Raw genomic sequence first — 20866 nt, forward strand, 5'->3', positions numbered from 1 at the left:
TTGTACCCAGTTTGAGAGCTCCAGCCAGGCCTCTGATGACCGTGACGGGGTTGGAGGGGTTTGTGCAGAACTGGTGCAGCGGGGGAAAAAACGCATCCCTCTTGTTCTCCAGCTGTTTGTGGAAATGAGACAACGTTACAACAGGAACCTGGAGGCTCCGAGTGGGAACCAGCAGGGCCAGATCTACTCACGTAGATGCTGGGTGTGGGAGGGTTCAGCTTGTCTTTGGGCAGGGCTGGTGTGGGAGGGGGCGGCAGCCGGGGCGGGGGGCACTTATCGAGGAGGATGCTGCTGTTGGACAGCCCGTTCTTCCCCAGGTTTCTGCACAAAGAGATCAGCTTTGGGTTGGGTGGAAAACTCAAGAGCTCCTGTTCCTTTAGGGGAGATCTGCACGGCAACAAGACTAGCCAGTGGCCTTCAGTGCTGTTACATAACCACGAGTGGCTGTGTAGTTACACCGTTCGTCCACCAGGAGGAGGCAAGACACACTGCTGGAAACGTTACTGAAGCTTTGAGCTGGTTTCCACTCATCTACAGAATAATTATCCCAATCAAACAGTTCAAGTCCCACTTTTACCAAAATCCTCTCAGTAAGGAGACAATAAAGAGCAGATTGCAGGTTAAATTTTTTAGAATTAATATAAAATGATGTCCAAAAATCCTATTTGAAATACTTATTGTGGATATTTGGTTTTAAAATTCATAACAGCAGAGTTTTCTAGTAAAAAGTGGCCTTTCTCAGCAAAACTTTTAAAAAGGCTTTTTTTCTAAATCTGAACCTCTGACGTAACCAAAGGGAGTTAGAAGCTAGGCTGCCTCAGCTCAGTGTGGAGAGTGGCTAGTTTTAGGGTAGAGGTCATGTGATCCAGTCAGTGTGTGTGTGTGTTTACTAGTGGTGGATTGTGTTCATGTTGATAAACTAGAGTGTGTGAAGGCTGTACCAACTCCAGCCTGTGTGGACGAGTCCCCGGGTTTCCAGATAAGAGAAACAACGCCTCCATCTCCGTGCCTGAGGGCGTTTAGTGCAGCAGAAAAGACGGACTTCTGGAGCCCGCATCGGTCGGTACCGGGTCAGAGAGGTCCGTGCTGGGCTCCAGAGACCCGTGGCAGGGTTTAAAAAATAAAATGTGGATTTCTGGAACTCAGATCACCGTCAGAACCAGGTCAGAACCGACCACCAGAAGAGACGCGCGGCTCAGCGGGCCAGCTGGTTTCTGGGTCAGAACCGGATAAGAACCGCTGCCTGGACCACCAGGAGAGGATGTGTGGCTTAAAAATACCAGCTGGACTGGCTCGCTGGTGTCTGGGTCGGATCCAGCTCCAGAACCGGATGACAAGCGTCTCTCACCAAGCTCTAAATTACGTTACTGAAAGGATATTAACGAGTATGAGACCGCTGACAGACACTCATTAGTATTAATATTATATTAACTGACTGATTCTATTTTAACTGTCTGGTACACGATAGTAATCTGTACAAAATTGTGATGTTAGCACACGAGTTTAAGCTAACATCGATAACTCACTTGCTGTTCTCACATCGCAACACAATCTGCTTTGGCTGACGGTTTCTCCCTCTGGGTCGTCTCTGCTCTCTGGTGCAGCAAACTCATAACTTTATGGTTTTGGTCCATCAGAAGTAGAATTATCAACATTTAAAGTTTCCTCTGGGTCTGAGACGCAGTAGAGTCCATATTTTTCTCTGGATTAAGCTAACAGGACTCCCTTAGCTGACGTCACTTGGTTTTGAAAAAGAAAATTTTTTTCTCACAAAAATGACTCAAAGCCTAAATAATTTACATGTGTGTAAAAAAATGTTCAAAATGAGTTTCTATTATAAACATTGGTTCATGGGAGTCTCCAACCTGCTATTTGCTCTTCAAACACATACCTGCTAACTTAGAGTGAAAAAGGTGACAACGCTACAACAAACGTAGTTTATGATCAAGACGACATGACTTACTTTCTCTAAAAATAGATTCTTGTAAAAGCGACTGAAACCCGACAGAAGATGCCTCCCAAAAACTCTTTGGATCTACACGGATCACATGAACACCAAATTTGGCTTCAAGAACGTTGATTTTTAAAGAAAAGCGACACGTTTGCAGGTTTGTTAAACAGCAGAACCTCTGAGGACTCTCTTAGGTTTAGCATTTGCATTGGTCCAGGGCTTTTATTTTGAAGGTTTTTACGTCTCAGTCAAAAGAAATAAAATAAACTCGTAAAAGTTAGTGTGACTCAGAAATCAGGTTTGGTTGGTTCCACGTAGGTCAGATTAGAGAACAACGATTAAATGTTCCTTCAACATTTCTGGTTTTTCCATCTGGAGGATCAGGCACCTCCAGAACTCTCTCACTGCTGTCTGTTGGACGATCAAAACCTTTAAACAAAGCGCCCCATTAAGAACGCCAACTGATAACCTACCTGCAGGCCTTCAGCACGTCCGTGGAGCTGGGGTAGATGGATATTGAAGATGATGATGATGATGAAGATGAGCTCTGTCCATGTGGGGGCGTGGCTTTGAGGCCAATGGCAGCGGGTGGCTCCGCCTTCAGCGGGCTTTGAGAGTCCTCTGAGATACCTCCTTTACTGTTCCCGTTGAGGGCGGGAGCGGCAGACGTGGTGGTGTTGGTGGGGCTGTGGGCGCCGGTCTGGGTGTGTTCGGAGGATTTGGGCGACGGCGTGGCGGTGGAGATGGCGGAGATGGGCGAGGAGGCGGCTGAGCTGCCCTGAGCCTGGGGGATGGAGGGCAGGGCGGCTGGATGAATGTTGTTGACTTTCTTCTGGGCATCTGGTGGTGCGGATGCTTCCGACGGCCCCTCGCTCTTTTCCGGGCCCTTTCCCCCCGCCAGCAGGGAAGATAGCCTGGGATTGTCTGCGCTAAGGCTTGGCTTCTCGCCACCTTCCGCCACCTTGTCACCATCCCCAGAGTGGACGTGATTGGCTAGGCCGTCAGCCCGAATGCCGTCAGAAGGCGGCAGTGGCGTCTTGTCCTCGGAGCCCCCGTTCCCGATGGACGTGCCAGCGGCATCTTTGGTAGTGGACACGTCGGGTCCAGCACCACCTGAGGTAGAGGAGACGGGCAGGGTGGGCGGCGAGGGGAGGTGGTTGTGAGGCTGCTGCCGCGGTGGCGACGGGGCATTAGTGGAATGTCCAACCTGATTGTTGGGGCGAGTGGGGGTGGTGGCGGTGGTCTGAAGGTGGGAGGGGGTTCCCTCGCTGTTGGAGCTGGTCGCATGTGGAACACACTCCTTCTTAAGCCCCTGAAGAGGAATGAAATAAAATCAAACGTTAAAGACGCCAGAAACGGGAAAAACACAAAACGGTGCAGGAAAACGCCAACCTGAGAGGAGTTTAGGTGCAGGGCCTGGCGCGGCACGGCGTCCGGTGTTTGCGTGCTTGTGCAGGTGTGAGGTAGCGGTGCTGCACTGCCGGCAGCTTGCGGGTAAGGCACGTCTCCGTTGGGTCCTGTGGCCGCGGCCCCCGGCTGATTATTACTACCGTTACTACTGTTGCCCACAGAGTCCGAGTGTCCGTGAGGCCCGGAGCCCACGGGTCCGTTGGCCAGCGGCTGAGGAGGGCAAAGGTGCCGGTGGGGTCCGAGGTGGGGCCGCATAGGGTGGAGGCTGGGGGACGGGAGGGGGTTGGTGCTGGGGCCGTTGGGGAGAGAGGGGCGCATCTGACCTCCTGAGGCGTTTTGCCTCATCTGTGAGAGAAGAGAAAGTTTAAACCTTCCACTTCCTGGACTGCAACAAATTCAAGATGGCTGCCACAGCTAATGGATCTCAAGAGAAAAAAATGGACGCACAAACTTTTCCAGTAGACTTCAACTTTTCCATTTCTGCTGCAACCCTCAGCGTGACTGAGGTGTTCTCTTACCTGGTGCTGCTGCATCACGGCAAGCTGGGCCTCCAGCTGCTCCAACATCTGTGGCTGTGGGGGCTTCAGGTTGGCTCGGTTACTCCGCAGCTGCTCCAGCATCTAGTCAGGAAGCAAAGCCTTAAATGATCCGAGCTCGGCTAGGCCGTCGTCTCTAATCATGACGCGTTGCTGCAATGTGATACCGAAGAATGACCACCAACCTGTAATTTCTGTGGAGAGAGGAGCCAACTAGGTACCGGCTGCTGTGGTGGATTACTGGGCCATGAATCGCTCTGGGAAAAACAAATACTGGGAGTTAGGAGTAGACGGAGTTGTTTACAGCAGTAGCCGCTAGCTAGCTTCGTCCCCCAGCCGTACTCTCACGCACGATCAGGAAACCTCTGGATCGATGTTCTGCTTTAAACTTTACAATTGGCTTTGCTGCTTTTATTATTTGGGGACGTTTGTTCGTGTTTTAACTAGGGGTGACCCGATACAACTTCCTCAGTGCCGATATTGAAGCCTTCAGCATTGTCCGATACCGATATCAATCCGATACGATATCAGCACAAATCATACATACTTTTACCTATTTCATAGTGTGTGAAAGGCTCGATCATGATATTACTCAATCGTAGAACAAGAGCCAATAACAATAAGTATGAAAAACATGACAATTTTTTTTATACCCACTGGTTGCAAAAACGTGAACCTTTAACTTAGATTGGAGATTTTTGGTGTCGCCCGATATAATCCGATACAGTTTTTGGGCCGATATCGAATTACTTCCGATATTGATGTCGAAATAGTTTAACCAGCTTTTTTACCATGGCTGCCGAACGGAGTCTTGTTTATCCCGTCTGTGTAGAGAGACAGGCCAAACTCCTCCCCCACGTAGTCAGGAAATGGCTACGGAGAGCAGCAAGGCCAAAAAGGCCGTGAGTGTATTCCTCCGAGTAGTGGATGCGAATCCATCATGAATTTAGCTAAACATGACAGATTTTTTCTCTAGATGAGAAATAATTACTGATAATGTGGATGCTAGGATATGAGCCACCTCTAGATGGGATCTAAATTATGTTACATCATTATAAATATATAATAAACAAAGGTGCTAAAGTCGTCATTTGCATTTTTTTTTTTTTACTGTGTGGGCGTCGGAACAAGCCCCCGCACCGTGAGAACAAACATCTCAGCTCTAAAGCCGATCTCCGCATACGTCACACGATCAGGAAGCAGAAAATCCACGTGTTGTTTCGGGCTACTGCTGTAAAAAAAAAAGTGAGGCGCGAATCGGAAAAGCTTCTGCCGATCACAATTCGACAACGGATTATGGAAGAACGGATAACGCTCGAAGCACGTGGATTCTTCCTGATGCAAGAGGTGAGTCTCCGCTTTGTTTTGGTTGTTTTGGCATCGACATCATCCTAGCGCGCAACGTTCTGTGATGACTCTTAAAAAACACTGTGAAAATGCTGGAAGTTGCTGGCAGTGAATGAGTTAAATGGAAGGCAAGGTTTTAGTTTGATCGTGTTCATTGTAATACAACAAATTTGCTATATTTCTCACCTAAATTAAAACAAGTGTTCAAACATCAACCTTTCTGAAGTCTTTTATCTGATGTTCTGTGAAGGGGAATGCTTTTAAGTTGTTACGTAATAGTGACCGGTCACCAACAGACATAATTCCACTATCTAGGTGGATTTTCTATTCTATCTTCTAACACCCAGAAGATTCTGCAGTGCTTGTTGACAGTCCATGAAGACAAGATTGTCAAACTTATCTCAGAATCTTCTGGGAGTTAGAAGACAGAATAGAAAATCCACCTAGATAGTGGAACTAGTTCTGTAGATGACCGGTCACCATGCAGGTCAATATATAGGTCAAAATTGACCTTTTCTGGATGTTACAAAGTTCACGTGTTTTACCGGTAAGTAACTACTAGATTGTCTGAATTGTCCAATTAGAAAAAAATGTGATAAAATCGCGATCATGGAAAATAAACCGTGACACGATTATTTTTCATGATCGCCCACCCCTACCATGGCTTTTCACCAGATGCAAAAGCGTTGACTTAAGTCCACGAAGACACATCCCAGAAGCTTAGTGTTGCTTCACTTCACAAAATTTATGCGTCAGGTCCTTTTTCTGCGTTTTTTTTTAACACACACTACGCGTTCAGAGTGCGTCAGGCTCAAGCTTGGTCTATACTTGACGCGTCCGCGAGGTTCGCACGGCTCCGCGTGGCAAAATTGCGTCATTTTAACAACCATGCCCCTCCACCGCACGGCCCAAACTTTCCGCACCTAGGAAATTTTCTAACCACGCGGATGGTCGGGCGTGGAAAAACATGGCGGATTGGCAAGAACTAGTATGGCAGAGGTTCGTAAATACAGACATTTGTACGATTCAGCTCTCAGAGATCACCGTGATCAACATGTTGTTAATAATTCTTGGAAAGAAATACCTCGCACTGTCGGAAAAGACGAGGACGCCGTTAAAAATGCTGGAATGCCATGTTGCAAACAACAGTAATTTTTACTTCTACTATGGTGTAGTGTTGGATGCATGCCGTAGAGCTCCATGCTGCCCCCTACAGTTTGGGAGAATATTGGCTCATCGCAGAGACGAGCCGCATGAACCATAAATGCTGCGAGTTGTGAAGCGCGTTCCAGCCGCGAGCCGCATCACCAAGCCTAAGAAGTTCCGATCAGGCAAGACAGAAAGTCAAGCACACGAGCATGTAAAACATCTGGCAACAGATTTTCAGTTTCTTAACTTGCAGGAAAATAAGTAATAACTGGTGAAACCTTCTCGGGAGAGGCAAACAGAACGGAAAAGAAACCACAAATTTTTTGGCTCATTGCTTGTTCATGGCAAAATCGTGCATGACCTTGGAATTCTCTGGTGATTTCGTGACCTCGTGGGACCATCTACGTGAAGTCTGAACTGTTCCAGGTGATAAGGGACAAGCCGCCGAACTCTAAGGGAAAATGCGTTTTTTACGTTACACCCATTGGAACGCCCGGGTCAGCGTGTAAAACGTGCTGCTTTGGTGAGATTTTTTTTGTGATAAAAAAAACATTCAGGTGCCTCAGAAAACTTCATATTCTTACCACAAGCTCGCATCCATCTGTAATAGCTTCTAAGGGTTTGATGCTATGATGTCATGTTTCTAAAGGTTACTATACTGAAGCTCCACTTGACGAAATTTGTGAATTGACCTGAAATCCCAATTACTGCCTGAAAAATAGCCGTCAGCTGACTTTCTAAAATTCGTCAGCCCTATTTACCGGTTTGATCCCAATCGGCCATTCCTTCCGACAACATCTGGAACGCCGTTCTTTGAGAGTCCCCAATTTCATATGAAGTTGCAACTAGGGTTGTCACGGTAACCGGTATAGCGGTAAACCCCGGTAAAAAAGTTGACAATAAAAATAACCGTCCAGTTTTTAATAAACTAAATTATCTCGGTGGGTTTACCGTGGCCGCGGTTTCGGCGCGATGACCCTTACCAGCCACCGTCGCTTCAGCTGAAGTTCCCGCGGCGCGCACACGCACTTTTTAGTTTGCAATGGCACCAAAACTTTGAAGCTGAAATAATGGCCGAAGGAGGAGACGGCAGCGCCCAGGACATCCATCAGCCCTCAAAGAAGACTAAATCGGAAGTATGGGCATATTTGGGATTTCTGAAAAATGCTGAGGGACAGTTAATAGAAGACGGCTATCCCGTTTGCAGAACGTGCAGGAAACAAGTGTCTGCAAAAGGCAGCAACACTTGGAATCTAATGGCACATCTGCGTGACCATCACCCACGTCTCTACAGCCAGTGCAAGGTAAGTTAACATTAACATTTTAGCTTAAATGCATGACGTGAGGACTTTTGGTTGAGGGAGAATGCAACGAGTCACTATATACTGCAGCCGCAGCGTCCTCTGCCAGCATTTAAACCGTGTCACGGACACCCTGTTGCTGGATGAAGCATCTTATTTGTTGATGATGAAGAGAAATATACAATTAGTTCCTTGTCATTGATTTGTTTACTTATTCAATGCCATTTATACTTGAACATTTGGATTTGATTACATAGTGTAGTAGTTATTTTAGTAATTTGTTTAAAGTGGCTATTTATTTTAAATACATATTTTTTAAGGTTGACTTGTACAGTGCTCAAGTCAAGTGTGGACTGGAGTTTTAGATTTTCATTTTGATAATGAAGAAAACAAGTATATGAGAAAACAAGTGGTGTTTCTTTGATTTGTTTACATATTGTTTATGTTTTGAATGTTTGGATTTGTATAATTTAAACCTGCACTGACTACTGTAACATGTTCCAGAAAAAGAAGCTATTTGTTCCTTTACTTGTGAAAAGTTGCACTTTTGCTAAGGCTTTGTGTTATTTTAGGTTTAATAAACACTGTTAAACCTTTTCAAAACTATTTCAGTTTGTGTAGAACAGGACTACCAATGCTTTCTGAACATATGCAACACCGTTTTAAAAATACCGCGATAATACCGAAAACCGTGATAATTTTGGTCACAATAACCGTGAGGTTAAATTTTCATACCGTGACAACCCTAGTTGCAACTTTCTGGGAACACTTAGGACTTTTGACCACTGACGCGAGAAATTAGTCAAGAGTTCTAGAACTAATGTCCCGGTGTCAGAAATTTCACATTAAAAGCTGATATTGGTTTACCTCAAGGATCTGCAAGCTGTGGCTCTGGAGCAACAAGTGGCTTTTTGGACCTTCGACTATAGCCTGATACGTTTAGCAAAATTTATTAAAAGAGAGAGAAAATGTTATGTCATGTTATTTAAATTGGAAGTTTAAACAGCTTTTTTGGTTTTTTGTGGAATAATAGCATTGAAAATGTATGCACTATATATATATATATATATATATATATATATTTATGGTAATTTTACATAGATGATCCTCATCCTATACTCCATTTGCAAAATGGTGTCCTTTAAACAACAAGCGATCTCTAGATATTTACAGAGAAGGAGTCAAAACGATTTGACTTTTTACGAAAAATTCTTGCGTTTTCGTCAGGATTCCCAAAATAATGAAAACATTTTTTTAAAATATTTTTTTTCGGTGGCAATGTAGATATGAATCAAATATTATAAACTGTCTCTTTTCAAAAGGTCTTGTAACAGTCCCGGCTCTAAACGGGTTACATTCTGGTTCTGGTGGACTGAGGGGAAAATGGCTCTTTGGACCATAAAGCATGCAGACCCCTGGTTTAGCCCTACTCAGTGTGTGTGTGTGTGTGTGTGTGTGTGTGTGTTTACCTTGGCAGGACTGGCAGCTCTCCTCCTCTTGGCCGGGCAGGACTGATCTTCGGCTTGGCCCAGTGCTCCTACATGAGGGGGTAGGGTTTGACCCGAGCCCCCACCTTCCGCACTATGGTTGGGCTTACAGGCCTGGAAAGGAAGAAATGGGGAGGGGAGGGGGAGGGGTAGCAGGAAAAGGGGGAAGCAAAACAAAACAAAGCAAAAAAAAAAAAAAAAAAAAAAGAGACGTGAGTGGAGCCAGGAGGAACGAGAAAAACGAAATGAAGAATAAAAGCGACAAAGTGATTAATTATCGAGATGAGAAAAGGAGGAAAAAAAGGTGGTGAGAAGACAGAGGGATGAAGAATATGGAAATGGAGGGGTGGGGTGGGAGGAAGAAGAACATTGCTGTGATTTTGAGCTATAAGGACACGCAGAGCAAAACACTCCCCCTTTAGAGGAGGGATGACATCACAGCCCAGCAGCAGGGCTCTAGTCCTGGGTGGGAGCGAACCGCAGCAGCAGCCGCTCAGGCGGGCTGCTGTCGCTGCCTTTAGCTCAGACGTCTAAAAGCTGCTGTGACTCTCGACCTCAGAAGCACAAAATAAAAGACTGTAAAGAAGCTGTGAGTCGGATGTGACCAGTTAAAAAAACAATAACAATAAAAAAGGAATTTGGAAAAATGGATGCTCCGGTCACATCTGACCCACTGAAGTCGGATCAGAAACACAGAAATGACTCAGAATCTGCTAGTGCTCAGGATCAGTAACAACAATCATCACACACTAGCTAGTGACATCTACGGAGCTATATGATGGAGGAGAGGGGGAGGAGGAGGAAGGGAGGTGTTGCTGGGGCTCGGAGAGCGGCTGCAGGTGAATCTAAGGTCAGCTACGGGGGGGGGGGGGGGGGGGGGGGGGGGGCGGCTCCACAGCAGCAGCAGGACAGGCTCACCAGTCACGCTGGACAAAAGCCAAAACACGTTTGGGAATGTTTCAGAAATCCTAAATGACGGATTTCCAAGGAGGGAATGAATTTAAAGTTGTTAGATGGAAGCGTGATGGGTGAAGCTGAGCAACTGCTGCGGGGGGTGTGGGGGGGTGGTTGGGTACCACTCGGCTGCAACGGTAAAAAATAAAAAAAAACTAATTTCAGCTTCTTCAGGTCCAGATCAGGCAGCGCCGAGCTCGAGTGTTACCCACGTGTCTGTGCGTGTGTGTTTACAGTGTGTGTCAGCGGGTTAACTCAGACACAGGAAGGGAAAGGGAGGGGGGGGGGGGGGAGGAGGAGGGAGGGGAGGTGCAAAGTTTCTCTCTCTGGTCTCTCACCTGCTGTGGTGCACTGCTCAGGCCTCCCTGCCTGGAGGTTAGCTCAGCTGGGATTGGTAGACTCCAGGCCTCCTCAATAAGAGGGAGCATTTTACTTTTACCCTGTAGGCTACTGAGCTGGGGGTTACTCAACTGAGCCTAGGGGAATGGAGAACGACGTGAAAAAATAAAAAAATAAACCAAGGACAAAGCTGTTTAAATGAAAGTAGATAAATAAAACTGATGACCTCACAGCAAGGAAATGATCAGCAATGGCAAATATAGGAAGAGGTTAACACAAGTGAGGTCGTTCCTATCCACCAAACCGCACCAGGAAGTACACTCGGCAACAGGCGCCATTAAAACAAGCCGCCGCCGCCGCGCTTGTCTTAATGCCATGAGGTTATGCTAACGGACGTGGTGGAAATGTGGCATTCCTTCATGCACATGTGAGGGGATGACACTACTGAGACACATGGGTAACTTAACATGAGACGTGGGGACCGTTCGAACCCCCCGGTCACAACCTCTTCGTCTTAAATGGATCATTGTGGTCACGTTAAAGGTGGCTTCAGAGTCTGCCCTACAGATTCCTCTCTATCCGATATCTGAACGATGTTCCCTTTTCTTTTAATCTCTTATTTTATTTACTTGTCCTGTCGACAGATGTGCTTTTGTTTATGTTTGTGTTTATGTGTTTAGCAGACACTTTTGTCCAAAGCGACTTACAAGTGATAATCGGCATGTTGCCCTTGAGGCTAACAACAACAATAACAACAACTTGACATCAGTCATGGAGAGGAGGGAACAAAGGAGTGGACGGTAGAGGGGGGACGGGTGCAGGGAGGGTGCTAGTTTAGAAGGTGCTCTCTGAAGAGCAGGGTCTTCAGGAGTTTCTTGAAAATTGAAAAGGAAGCCACAGTTCTGGTCGTGCTTGGAAGGTCATTCCACATTTGTGGAACGATGCATGAGAAGAGTCTGGATTGTCCTGAGCGTGGTGTAGGCACTGCTAGCCGACGATCCTGTGATGACCGGAGCGGCCGGGCCGAGACGTAAGCCTTTGCAAGAGGATTCACGTAGATCTCGGACTTTGTATGCTAGTGTTAGCTATTTGAATTTGATGCGTGCTGTTAGCGCTAGCCAGTGGAGCTCAATGAACGGAGGGGTGACGTGTGCTCTTTTTGGCTGATTTATTTTCTTCTTATTTTTAACTCACATTTGTAATCATTCATTCGTTTATGACATTTTATAATTGTAGGACTTTATTTTTTCTGATGTTTGAGATCGTTATGATGTTACGGCTTTGTTTTATTTAGTTTTGATCCACGTGAAACACTCGGTGGTCCTGTGTGATAATAAGTGCTGTATAAATAAAACGTACTTATTACTAACATCTTGTTTTATAAACGCCGTGTTAAACAGGTTTAGTTATGATTCTTTTAGTCATCACTGGTCGTTAAAGACGGCCGTGAACCGGAGCATCCAGGATTCATAAACGCCAGCTGAAAAAAAAATAAAATAAACATGGCGGCATTTATAAACATTACAAACCCTGACTTTAGAGACTGAGAAGCCGGCTCAAAGCTGCGTTCTGACCCACTTCAACAACGTTATTGGTACTTGTTTCATGTTGCTGGGGAGTTTGGTCTTAAAGCTTCTGGTCTCAAACTGGTTTCAGTGGTTCATGAACCATAAACTTGTGTAACTTCACCTTGGACTGCACTCCGAGGTAAAGAAACGGCACCCAACAGTTTTGTGGTTCAGGTAGGAACACTAGTCTCCGCCACCTTTAAGGCAAGAACCGCTTACCCTGCCGATAGCTAATATGAAGGCTAGCGGTTCGCTTTTTCGGTTTGACGACCGTTAATAAAAAGCACAAGAAGAAGAAAAAGAGTTATGCTGATTTTTTGCATTCATGGTAAAGCCTGGATGCAAAAGTAAGAGTAATGTCTGAGAGGGAACCTCGGTGCAGCCTACACTTGCCTGAAGGAGCTAAAGGAGGCTACAAAATCACGGGCCGATGGTGACCTGGCTTTGTTGCTACTGGAATTATGAGTAATACCATTTTTGACCAACAGTGCAGATCCTTTTACTTCGTGGCCCGTTTAGTAGCAGTTGGCTCATGTTGGTGTTAGCTCGTTAGCACTAGCCACAGCATTATACGGCAGGGTTGTTTACAACGGTTGTAATTCCACTTTCAGCCAGTAGGAGAGACAAGTGGGAAACTTCAGTGTTACATTAAATTAATCAGATTTTAAACATCCAGCTGATGTAAAATCATCAACTCCAAATTAAGAGATAAGGAGCTTTAGCCCAGCACACACTATATCCCTTCCAGGGTGTGTTTTCATTCCTCGATAGACCGAGGAAGTGGGTTTGAGGCTGGATTTGGTCGTGAGAGTGCTCACAGACCTCTAAATCACCATTAAGTTCACCGTTACATCATGATTTTTTTCACAACAAATTTTTAATTTGCCCAAAATCATTAAACGTAACGAGTAAACCAGACGTTAGCGTTGCCATCTAAACCTTCTTCCAGATCCATGAGATCTAATGCAAATCCACAACTGACTACTCTTTGAGGACCATGTACAATTTCAACATAAATGTCGCCATCTGATGCATCACACCAGAGTTAGCCGCTGGCTAATGGTTTATTATTTATACAAGAAACACACCAATGACCAAATGATCCATTTAAGTCATTTTAACTTCAACAATTGATAAAGTTTTAATCTAAACCCTTCGATCTGTGTGGCTAACCCAGTTCACACGCCTTTGAAAACACGTTAAACTAGTAAACGTGCATCTGAGCTAGATAAGCTATCAGGTCTGAGAAATACTGATCATTTTTCTGCCTTTTCTTGGTTTTAAACACCTAAAACAGAATATTTACGGTCTTTAAAACATCTCTGCACTACTCTATCTGAATCTGAACTGGATAAATACGAAGCATGGAGTCACAGAGGGTCAAAGCAGCAGCTGGAACCCAACAGAAGGCAGTGAATCCCTAACAAACGTGTTTTTGTGCTTTCCTTCCCGTGTAAAACAAGAGGATGTGAGTTCTTCCTGGTTCGCTACAGCTGCTAAGGCTAAAGAGCAGAATGGTGCTGATTGTATATTGGCTGGGTAAGGGTTAGGGTTTAGCACCCACATTAATTTACACAAACCAGTTTCCAGTTAGTAAACCCCGCAGTGACACAAGCAGCAGCCACAAACATCTGGTCTGAGTCCACCAGCTGACCTTTGCCCTACATCTACTCCTACACTTCCTGTTTCACTCACCTGCAGACACTTGATGCGGTGTGTGAGTGCGGCGGTGTTGGTGCAGCCTTTGCTGCGGGTGGCGTTGATGTAGCACTTGATGGCGTCGTGCGGCTGGTTGCACGACTCGTACAGCGTGCCCAGATCCATCCAGGCGGCGGCGTGACTGTGGTCCAGCTGCACGGCGCAGATGTAGGCCTGCAGGGCGTCCATGGGCTGGTTCTGCTGCTGGTACAACACTCTGGAGGTCAGAAAAAGACAAATGTGAGATTCATTTTTATTTTGAAGGTGCGAGAAAACATTTTATAAAATGAACAAAAACGGAGCTGAACATTTACCCTATGGAACACCACGTATCCGCACTGGCCTCTGATTTGTCGATGGACTGTCGATAGGAGATGAAGGCATCCTGGACCTTGCCAATACTAGCGTAGCACCTGTGGGAGACGTGGAACGTGTTCAGCAAAACACCGTCAACATCAGGTAAGTGTTCTCAAGACGGTCGAAAGCTTTTATAAAAGCCTCTGTGTACTAAAATCTTAACCAACAAGACCAGTTATTCTACATCAAACTGGGGCAGAACTCGGAGAATAATTTTTGTTTAGGAGAAAAACAAAAGATGTTCTGATGTTCAAAAGTTTTAAATCTTAAAGAATAAAGTTAAATTTTGTGATTAAACGAAACATTTACAAAAATATTGTCTTAATCGTTTTATTTTGAATCAGGGAAAAAACTAATTTGTAAAAAGTTTTATAATATAAACATTTTAAGTAAAAAAATAAATTAATAAAAAACATTGTTGAAACACAAATCTGAAAAAAAATAAATAAATAAAAATAAAAAACTTCTTAAGTATCTGAGGGTAGGGCATGAGAACTCCATGGGTTAAAAAACATTTATAAAAAAATCAAAATTTTCTGGGAAAAAGTCTGAATTCTGAGTCACAAATCTGAAAAAAATAAATAAATTCTGAGAAAAATCTGAAATTTGAGACAAAAAATAAAAATAAACTGAATGAATGAATAAATAAATAAAAGCTGAATTATGACAACAACAAAAAAGTCAGAATTCCACGAAAATAAGTCAGGAACCGGAGATTGAAGTCAGGATTTTTTCCCTCTGTTCAGTGGCCTCATTTTTTACCGTACACTTTTTTGTTTCATCAAATAAAAATTTTCATCTTGAATTCTGATTCTTTAAATGTCCAATTTTTCAGTATAAAGTACTTCAGCGGAATAAATCTGGACATCTGAAAAAGAAAAACTTAAATCTGAAGGGAAATGGAGCTCCTAAAGACGTTAGAAAGGCAGCAGCAGAAGAGTCCAGGAATGGTGTGTGATGCTTAAACACACCTGCCAAGGAAGTACCAGGACTGTCCGGAGTTGGGGTCAGCTTCCAGAGACTTCTGCAGACACTGGATGGCATAGCTGTCCCTGCTGGCTTTGTCCCCGAGCTGCTCCACCGTGTGATGCATCCAACCTGTGGACGAGTCAGACCCGTCAGACCTCCGAGCTCGGAACTCTCAGGGTGGCGGAAAACCTCCGGACCGGCCGGTCTTACCCAGCTGCTGCAGGGTCGTGGCCTTCACCTGTGCAGGGAGATCCTCCGTCTGCAGGAGGCTCTCGTAAGCCTCCTTGGAAGCGCGGTATCTCTTCTGCAAACGAGGTGCAAACGACTGAAACTCACCAACAGAACTTTAGTCTGATCATCCTTTTTAAAAATTGCTTCGCCTCACGTGAGAATTAAATAGGAAAAGAGGCGCCAAGCAGCACTGGCGTCCCCGCTGTAAAGCCTCATCATCAAAGGAAAGACGCCACCGGCATACAAAAGAGGGCAAGACAGACTTTGCTGTTTCCGTGGCAACCTCGATGATCAGCTAATCTTACACTCCCCTCCCCTCCCTCCCGCTCTGCCACCCACTCACTCATGCACCCCGATCCTTTCTCAAATCGCCCGATTCAAAAGCAAAACAGGGCCATCCCAGCATTCCCATGGCAGCTTTTATCCTTTATTTCCAACGCATTTGGGAGTTTTTCTCCTCGTGCGGCACAGGCAGAGGGAAAGCCCAACCCGTACCCTTGAGAACAAGGACGACAGAAAGCACACGGGAGGAGTAAATGAACCAGAACTTACCTGAATCTCATACAAATGAGCGATGTGGAACTGGACTGTAGAGGGACAAGAGGAGGAAAGCAGTTAGTTCACATTTCAGGAGCATTTCTCCATCAGACTTTAATTCCTCTTCTCTTCAGAAAGTAAAGCGGCAAAGAAAACCGAAGCATTCCAGTCGGAGGTGGAGAGAAACGACCCCGGATAAGTGTGATCCTGAAGGCACCTTCCTTTGTCTGGAGCGCTGCAGTGTCTGATCTAAGCTGCCTGAGTGACTCTCAGCAGATGGAGGGAGAGAGCGAGTGTGTGTGGGGGGGTGTCAGGGCTGCCCTTGATACTTGTCTGTGTGTGTGTGTGTGTGTGTGTGTGTGTGTGTGTGTGTGTGTGTGTGTGTGTGTGAGAGAGAGAGAAGGGGGGCCAGGAAAGAAGCAGTGGGGGGAGAACGATGAGGCAGAACGAGAGAGGATAGTGCCGTCGCCAAGGTAACAGGTGCTGAGGCGGGAGGGATGAGATGGCAGCAGCATTTTAAACAACATCTTGTCCTTTTGTTCATGGGTTCCACATCGCTCGTTTTAACAGACAACCATCACATCCTGAGTAGTTAGGTGCTTACTTTCAGCTTTGGACAAAGTGCAGGGGTTGGAGTCAATCAAAGCCAGCTGAAAATGCTACAAGACACAAAAAAAACCCAACATAAAATCAACAATAAGGTAGAAAAGACGGCTGTATTGACCATCAAGTCACTGCGTTTACCTTTAGGCTCGACTCGTAATCGGTGTTGACTTTGAACATGAGCCCCAGGCGAAGGTGGATCTCCTTGGCCCGGGAGAACCCTGGGTCGATGTACAGCACCTCCTGGAATGCTTTGATCGCCCTGTGGGAGAGAAATCAAGGAACTGGTGAAGAAAAAGACCAGGCAATATTCGGTCAGGTTTGGATTAATGCAGCTCTAATTAATGACAGCGTGTGGCGTAGGGTTGTCACGGTAACCGGTATAGCGGTAAACCCCGGTAAAAAAGTTGACAATAAAAATAACCGTCCAGTTTTTAATAAACTAAATTATCTCGGTGGGTTTACCGTGGCCGCGGTTTCGGCGCGGTGACCCTTACCAGCCACCGTCGCTTCAGCTGAAGTTCCCGCGGCGCGCACACGCACTTTTTAGTTTGCAACGGCACCAAAACTTTGAAGCTGAAATAATGGCCGAAGGAGGAGACGGCAGCGCCCAGGACATCCATCAGCCCTCAAAGAAGACTAAATCGGAAGTATGGGCATATTTTGGATTTCTGAAAATTGCTGAGGGACAGTTAATAGAAGACGGCTATCCCGTTTGCAGAACGTGCAGGAAACAAGTGTCTGCAAAAGGCAGCAACACTTGGAATCTAATGGCACATCTGCGTGACCATCACCCACGTCTCTACAGCCAGTGCAAGGTAAGTTAACATTAGCATTTTAGCTTAAATGCATGACGTGAGGACTTTTGGTTGAGGGAGAATGCAACGAGTCACTACATACTGCAGCCGCAGCGTCCTCTGCCAGCATTTAAACCGTGTCACGGACACCCTGTTGCTGGATGAAGCATCTTATTTGTTGATGATGAAGAGAAATATACAATTAGTTCCTTGTCATTGATTTGTTTACTTATTCAATGCCATTTATACTTGAACATTTGGATTTGATTACATAGTGTAGTAGTTATTTTAGTAATTTGTTTAAAGTGGCTATTTATTTTAAATACATATTTTTTAAGGTTGACTTGTACAGTGCTCAAGTCAGGTGTGGACTGGAGTTTTAGATTTTCATTTTGATAAGCGGCCGAAATGAGTTTCCTCCGTAGGGTGGCCGGGCTCAGCCTTAGAGATAGGGTGAGGAGCTCGGACATTCGGGAGGGACTCGGAGTAGAACCGCTGCTCCTCCGGATCGAAAGGAGCCAGTTGAGGTGGTTTGGGCATCTGGTCAGGATGCCTCCTGGACGCCTCCCTGGGGAGGTGTTTCGGGCATGTCCTGCCGGCAGAAGGCCCCCGGGTCGACCCAGGACACGTTGGAGAAGTTACATCTCCAATCTGGTCCGGGAACGCCTTGGGGTCCTGCCGGAGGAGCTGGTGGACAAGGCCGGGGAGAGGACGGCCTGGAGCTCCCTAGTTGGGATGCTGCCCCCGCGACCCGGACCCGGATAAGCGGAGGAAGACGAGACGAGACGAGACGAGACGAGATTTTGATAATGAAGAAAACAAGTATATGAGAAGACAAGTGGTGTTTCTTTGATTTGTTTACATATTGTTTATGTTTTGAATGTTTGGATTTGTATCATTTAAACCTGCACTGACTACTGTAACATGTTCCAGAAAAAGAAGCTATTTGTTCCTTTACTTGTGAAAAGTTGCACTTTTGTTAAGGCTTTGTGTTATTTTAGGTTTAATAAACATTGTTAAACCTTTTCAAAACTATTTCAGTTTGTGTAGAACAGGACTACCAATGCTTTCTGAACATATGCAACACCGTTTTAAAAATACCGCGATAATACCGAAAACCGTGATAATTTTGGTCACAATAACCGTGAGGTTACATTTTCATACCGTGACAACCCTAGTGTGGCGTGGCTCTTCAAAATAAAAGCTTCAAGTGAGCTCCAGGTGCCTAGACTGTTTACTAAAAACTATCTCGACACCCAGAGACCAGATTTAGCTTTTTCCTAGTGGACGATCTTTTTCTGGAGAATGTTTTGAACAAGCTACCGGTAAACGCAGACATCTTATACTAGAGTCTATTGCCGGTAACAGTTGAAGAATTTATCTCTAAAAGGAGAAAATTGACACGGCTGGGAGGAAATGCAACAACTTGGACAGTTTTCTTGATGAGGACATTTCCAGGGTTTCCCCTGGTGTTGAAAGTGTTATGGTGGTCAACGTGCATTTGGTTTGTTTTCCAATAATTGTTATTGTAACAACTATTAATATAGAGTTTTATTGATCCAGAGTGTAAAATGTGAACTTTTCAAATTGCTTCATAAGGCCCATCTTTTGTCGTTGTTTGTTTTGGGTCTTGTTTGTGGAGTTATAATTTTGTGTTTGTAAATCTATAAAGCCCCTTTTAGAGGACACACCATGCCAGCAAATCAGTGTAATACTGCAGCCACAGTGTGTCTTATGAACGCGCTGTGGCACCATGGCGATGCTTGGAGGCAATATTATCGCACACCGGACTTGTGAATGAACATTACGCTTGGTGCAACAGACGGAGGTGTCATGATGATGTGGGGAGTGGCTGCTGCGCTCCAGAAGGGAAATATCTTTAAAATGAAAGCAAACACAGGCTGTAAGTTCAGCGTTTGTAATCAGAATCAGCTGAGATGGCAAACTGGAGCAATGCAGCGCTCCTAGAGCTTTTCTCTGTGTTTTCTAAAATAGGCTTAAAAAGCAAGTCACCCCAAATCAACTTTTTTTTTTCCCGGTAGACTCTATAAATGTGAGTCTAATTGTGCTGCAGACACGTGTAGTCAATAGTTTTGCACTTTAGTGGATTTTAGTTCAAATTTTAATGTTCTGCCTAAAACTGTCAGTGTTGTGCCGTTGTCAGGTAAAAACTCTGCACTGCATTTGAATTGAAATCTGCCATCGCTATTGGCTAAGAGGTACTATAGAACATTAGCTGGTACCATATGATGTCACAATGTCGTACGGAGGCTCAGAGTTCCCTCTCTCCAGCCACTTGGGCCAGCTCCTCCGGGGGAATCCTAAGGCGTTCCCTGACCAGCCGTAAGACATAGTCTCTCCAGCATGTCCTGGGTCTTCCTTTAGGCCTTCTCCCAGTTGGACATGGTAACATACGGTCACTACCCAAAGCTCGTGACCATAGGTGAGGGTTGGAACGTAGATCTACCGGTAAATCGAGAGCTTTGCCTTCTGACTCAGCGCTCTCTCCACCACGACAGACGGTACAAAGCCCGCATCACTGCAGACGCAGCACCAAACCACCTATCGATCTCATGCTCAAGTTTTCCCTCACTCGTGAACAAGACCCAGAGACACTTAAACTCCTCCACTTGGGGCAGGACCTCATCCCTAACCTGGAGAAGGCATTCTACCCTTTTCCGAATCAAGACCATGGTCTCAGATTTAGAGGAGCTGATTCTCACCCCAGCTGCTTCACACTCGGCTGCGAACCGCTCCAATGAGAGCCGGAGATCACGTTCTGATGAAGCCAACAGGACCAGATGTGGTCTGATCCTGAGCTACAGAAGCTGGCTCTCGGTACAACTGTTTATTTATCATAAAGAAACTGACAGTTACAATGCAGGAGCCGTACGCAATTAGTTTTTTGCCACCTGTTTAACTACTCTGGAATTGATAAGGGAATTGGATCAATACAGAATCGACAATGCCATTGATATTGACGAAACGTATCAATTCCCACCCCTAGCTAGCAGGGTTTGGTGGTTTTTCACTGCTGTGATTTAAAGTTAGTAATTACCAAGAAAGCTAAAATATTGCCTAGTTTTCACCATAAAAACAACACTATATGAGGCAGCATACTAAATTGTTATACGGTTAAGTAGGTGTGTTACTTTAGGAATTACGGCAGAAAGGGTACCAACAATGGGTTGTTTGACATTATTCTTTGCATCCAATGTTGAAATGTTTTCTGCAACTACTGAATGGTAACTGGCCTCTATTTATATAGTAAAGTAAGTAGTAGTAGTGCCTACTTAGAACTCTGCAACCCCCAAGGGGCATCACAACTAAGGTTGCAGGGATTAACCGGATTGATTATTAACCCTGTTTACCCACTATAAACACGTTTCCAATGCCTCCTATGAAAAACAAAAAGACAATAGTGCGACCCGCACGGACAAAAACAAAAGTAAAACTGAGCATGCACGCAGCAGAAGCATTGGCAACAACCATCGGGACTGTTTTATTATCACCTAGGAAGCGGTTGAAGTGTCCCGTGTGGGAATATGTCTAATATATCTGAAATATTACAACACAGGAGACTTTAACAGCTGTAACGGTATGAAATGACTGTTTTACACCAAAAGTCATTT

General features: G+C 45.2%; 1 protein-coding gene across 2 annotated transcripts in view; it reads right to left on the bottom strand.

Annotated features, from left to right (window-relative positions):
• Positions 1 to 20866, bottom strand: part of kdm6a (lysine (K)-specific demethylase 6A) — a 42248-nt gene that overhangs the window by 4403 nt on the left and 16979 nt on the right. The window contains exons 6-20 of one of the 2 annotated variants that reach the window (XM_015952584.3): positions 16579 to 16699; positions 16439 to 16493; positions 15850 to 15884; positions 15277 to 15370; positions 15069 to 15195; positions 14055 to 14153; positions 13738 to 13957; positions 10474 to 10611; positions 9164 to 9295; positions 4083 to 4154; positions 3880 to 3981; positions 3344 to 3706; positions 2425 to 3263; positions 192 to 321; positions 7 to 112 (exon numbers count right to left, since the gene is read on the bottom strand). In XM_015952584.3, the coding sequence (XP_015808070.1) occupies positions 7 to 112; positions 192 to 321; positions 2425 to 3263; positions 3344 to 3706; positions 3880 to 3981; positions 4083 to 4154; positions 9164 to 9295; positions 10474 to 10611; positions 13738 to 13957; positions 14055 to 14153; positions 15069 to 15195; positions 15277 to 15370; positions 15850 to 15884; positions 16439 to 16493; positions 16579 to 16699 (2633 nt within the window). The remainder of the gene's footprint in view (positions 1 to 6; positions 113 to 191; positions 322 to 2424; positions 3264 to 3343; positions 3707 to 3879; positions 3982 to 4082; positions 4155 to 9163; positions 9296 to 10473; positions 10612 to 13737; positions 13958 to 14054; positions 14154 to 15068; positions 15196 to 15276; positions 15371 to 15849; positions 15885 to 16438; positions 16494 to 16578; positions 16700 to 20866) is intronic. The other variant, XM_015952585.3, reaches the window with a different exon arrangement.

Source organism: Nothobranchius furzeri, chromosome 14 (assembly GCF_043380555.1).
Source record: "Nothobranchius furzeri strain GRZ-AD chromosome 14, NfurGRZ-RIMD1, whole genome shotgun sequence".
Lineage (NCBI taxonomy): Eukaryota > Metazoa > Chordata > Actinopteri > Cyprinodontiformes > Nothobranchiidae > Nothobranchius > Nothobranchius furzeri.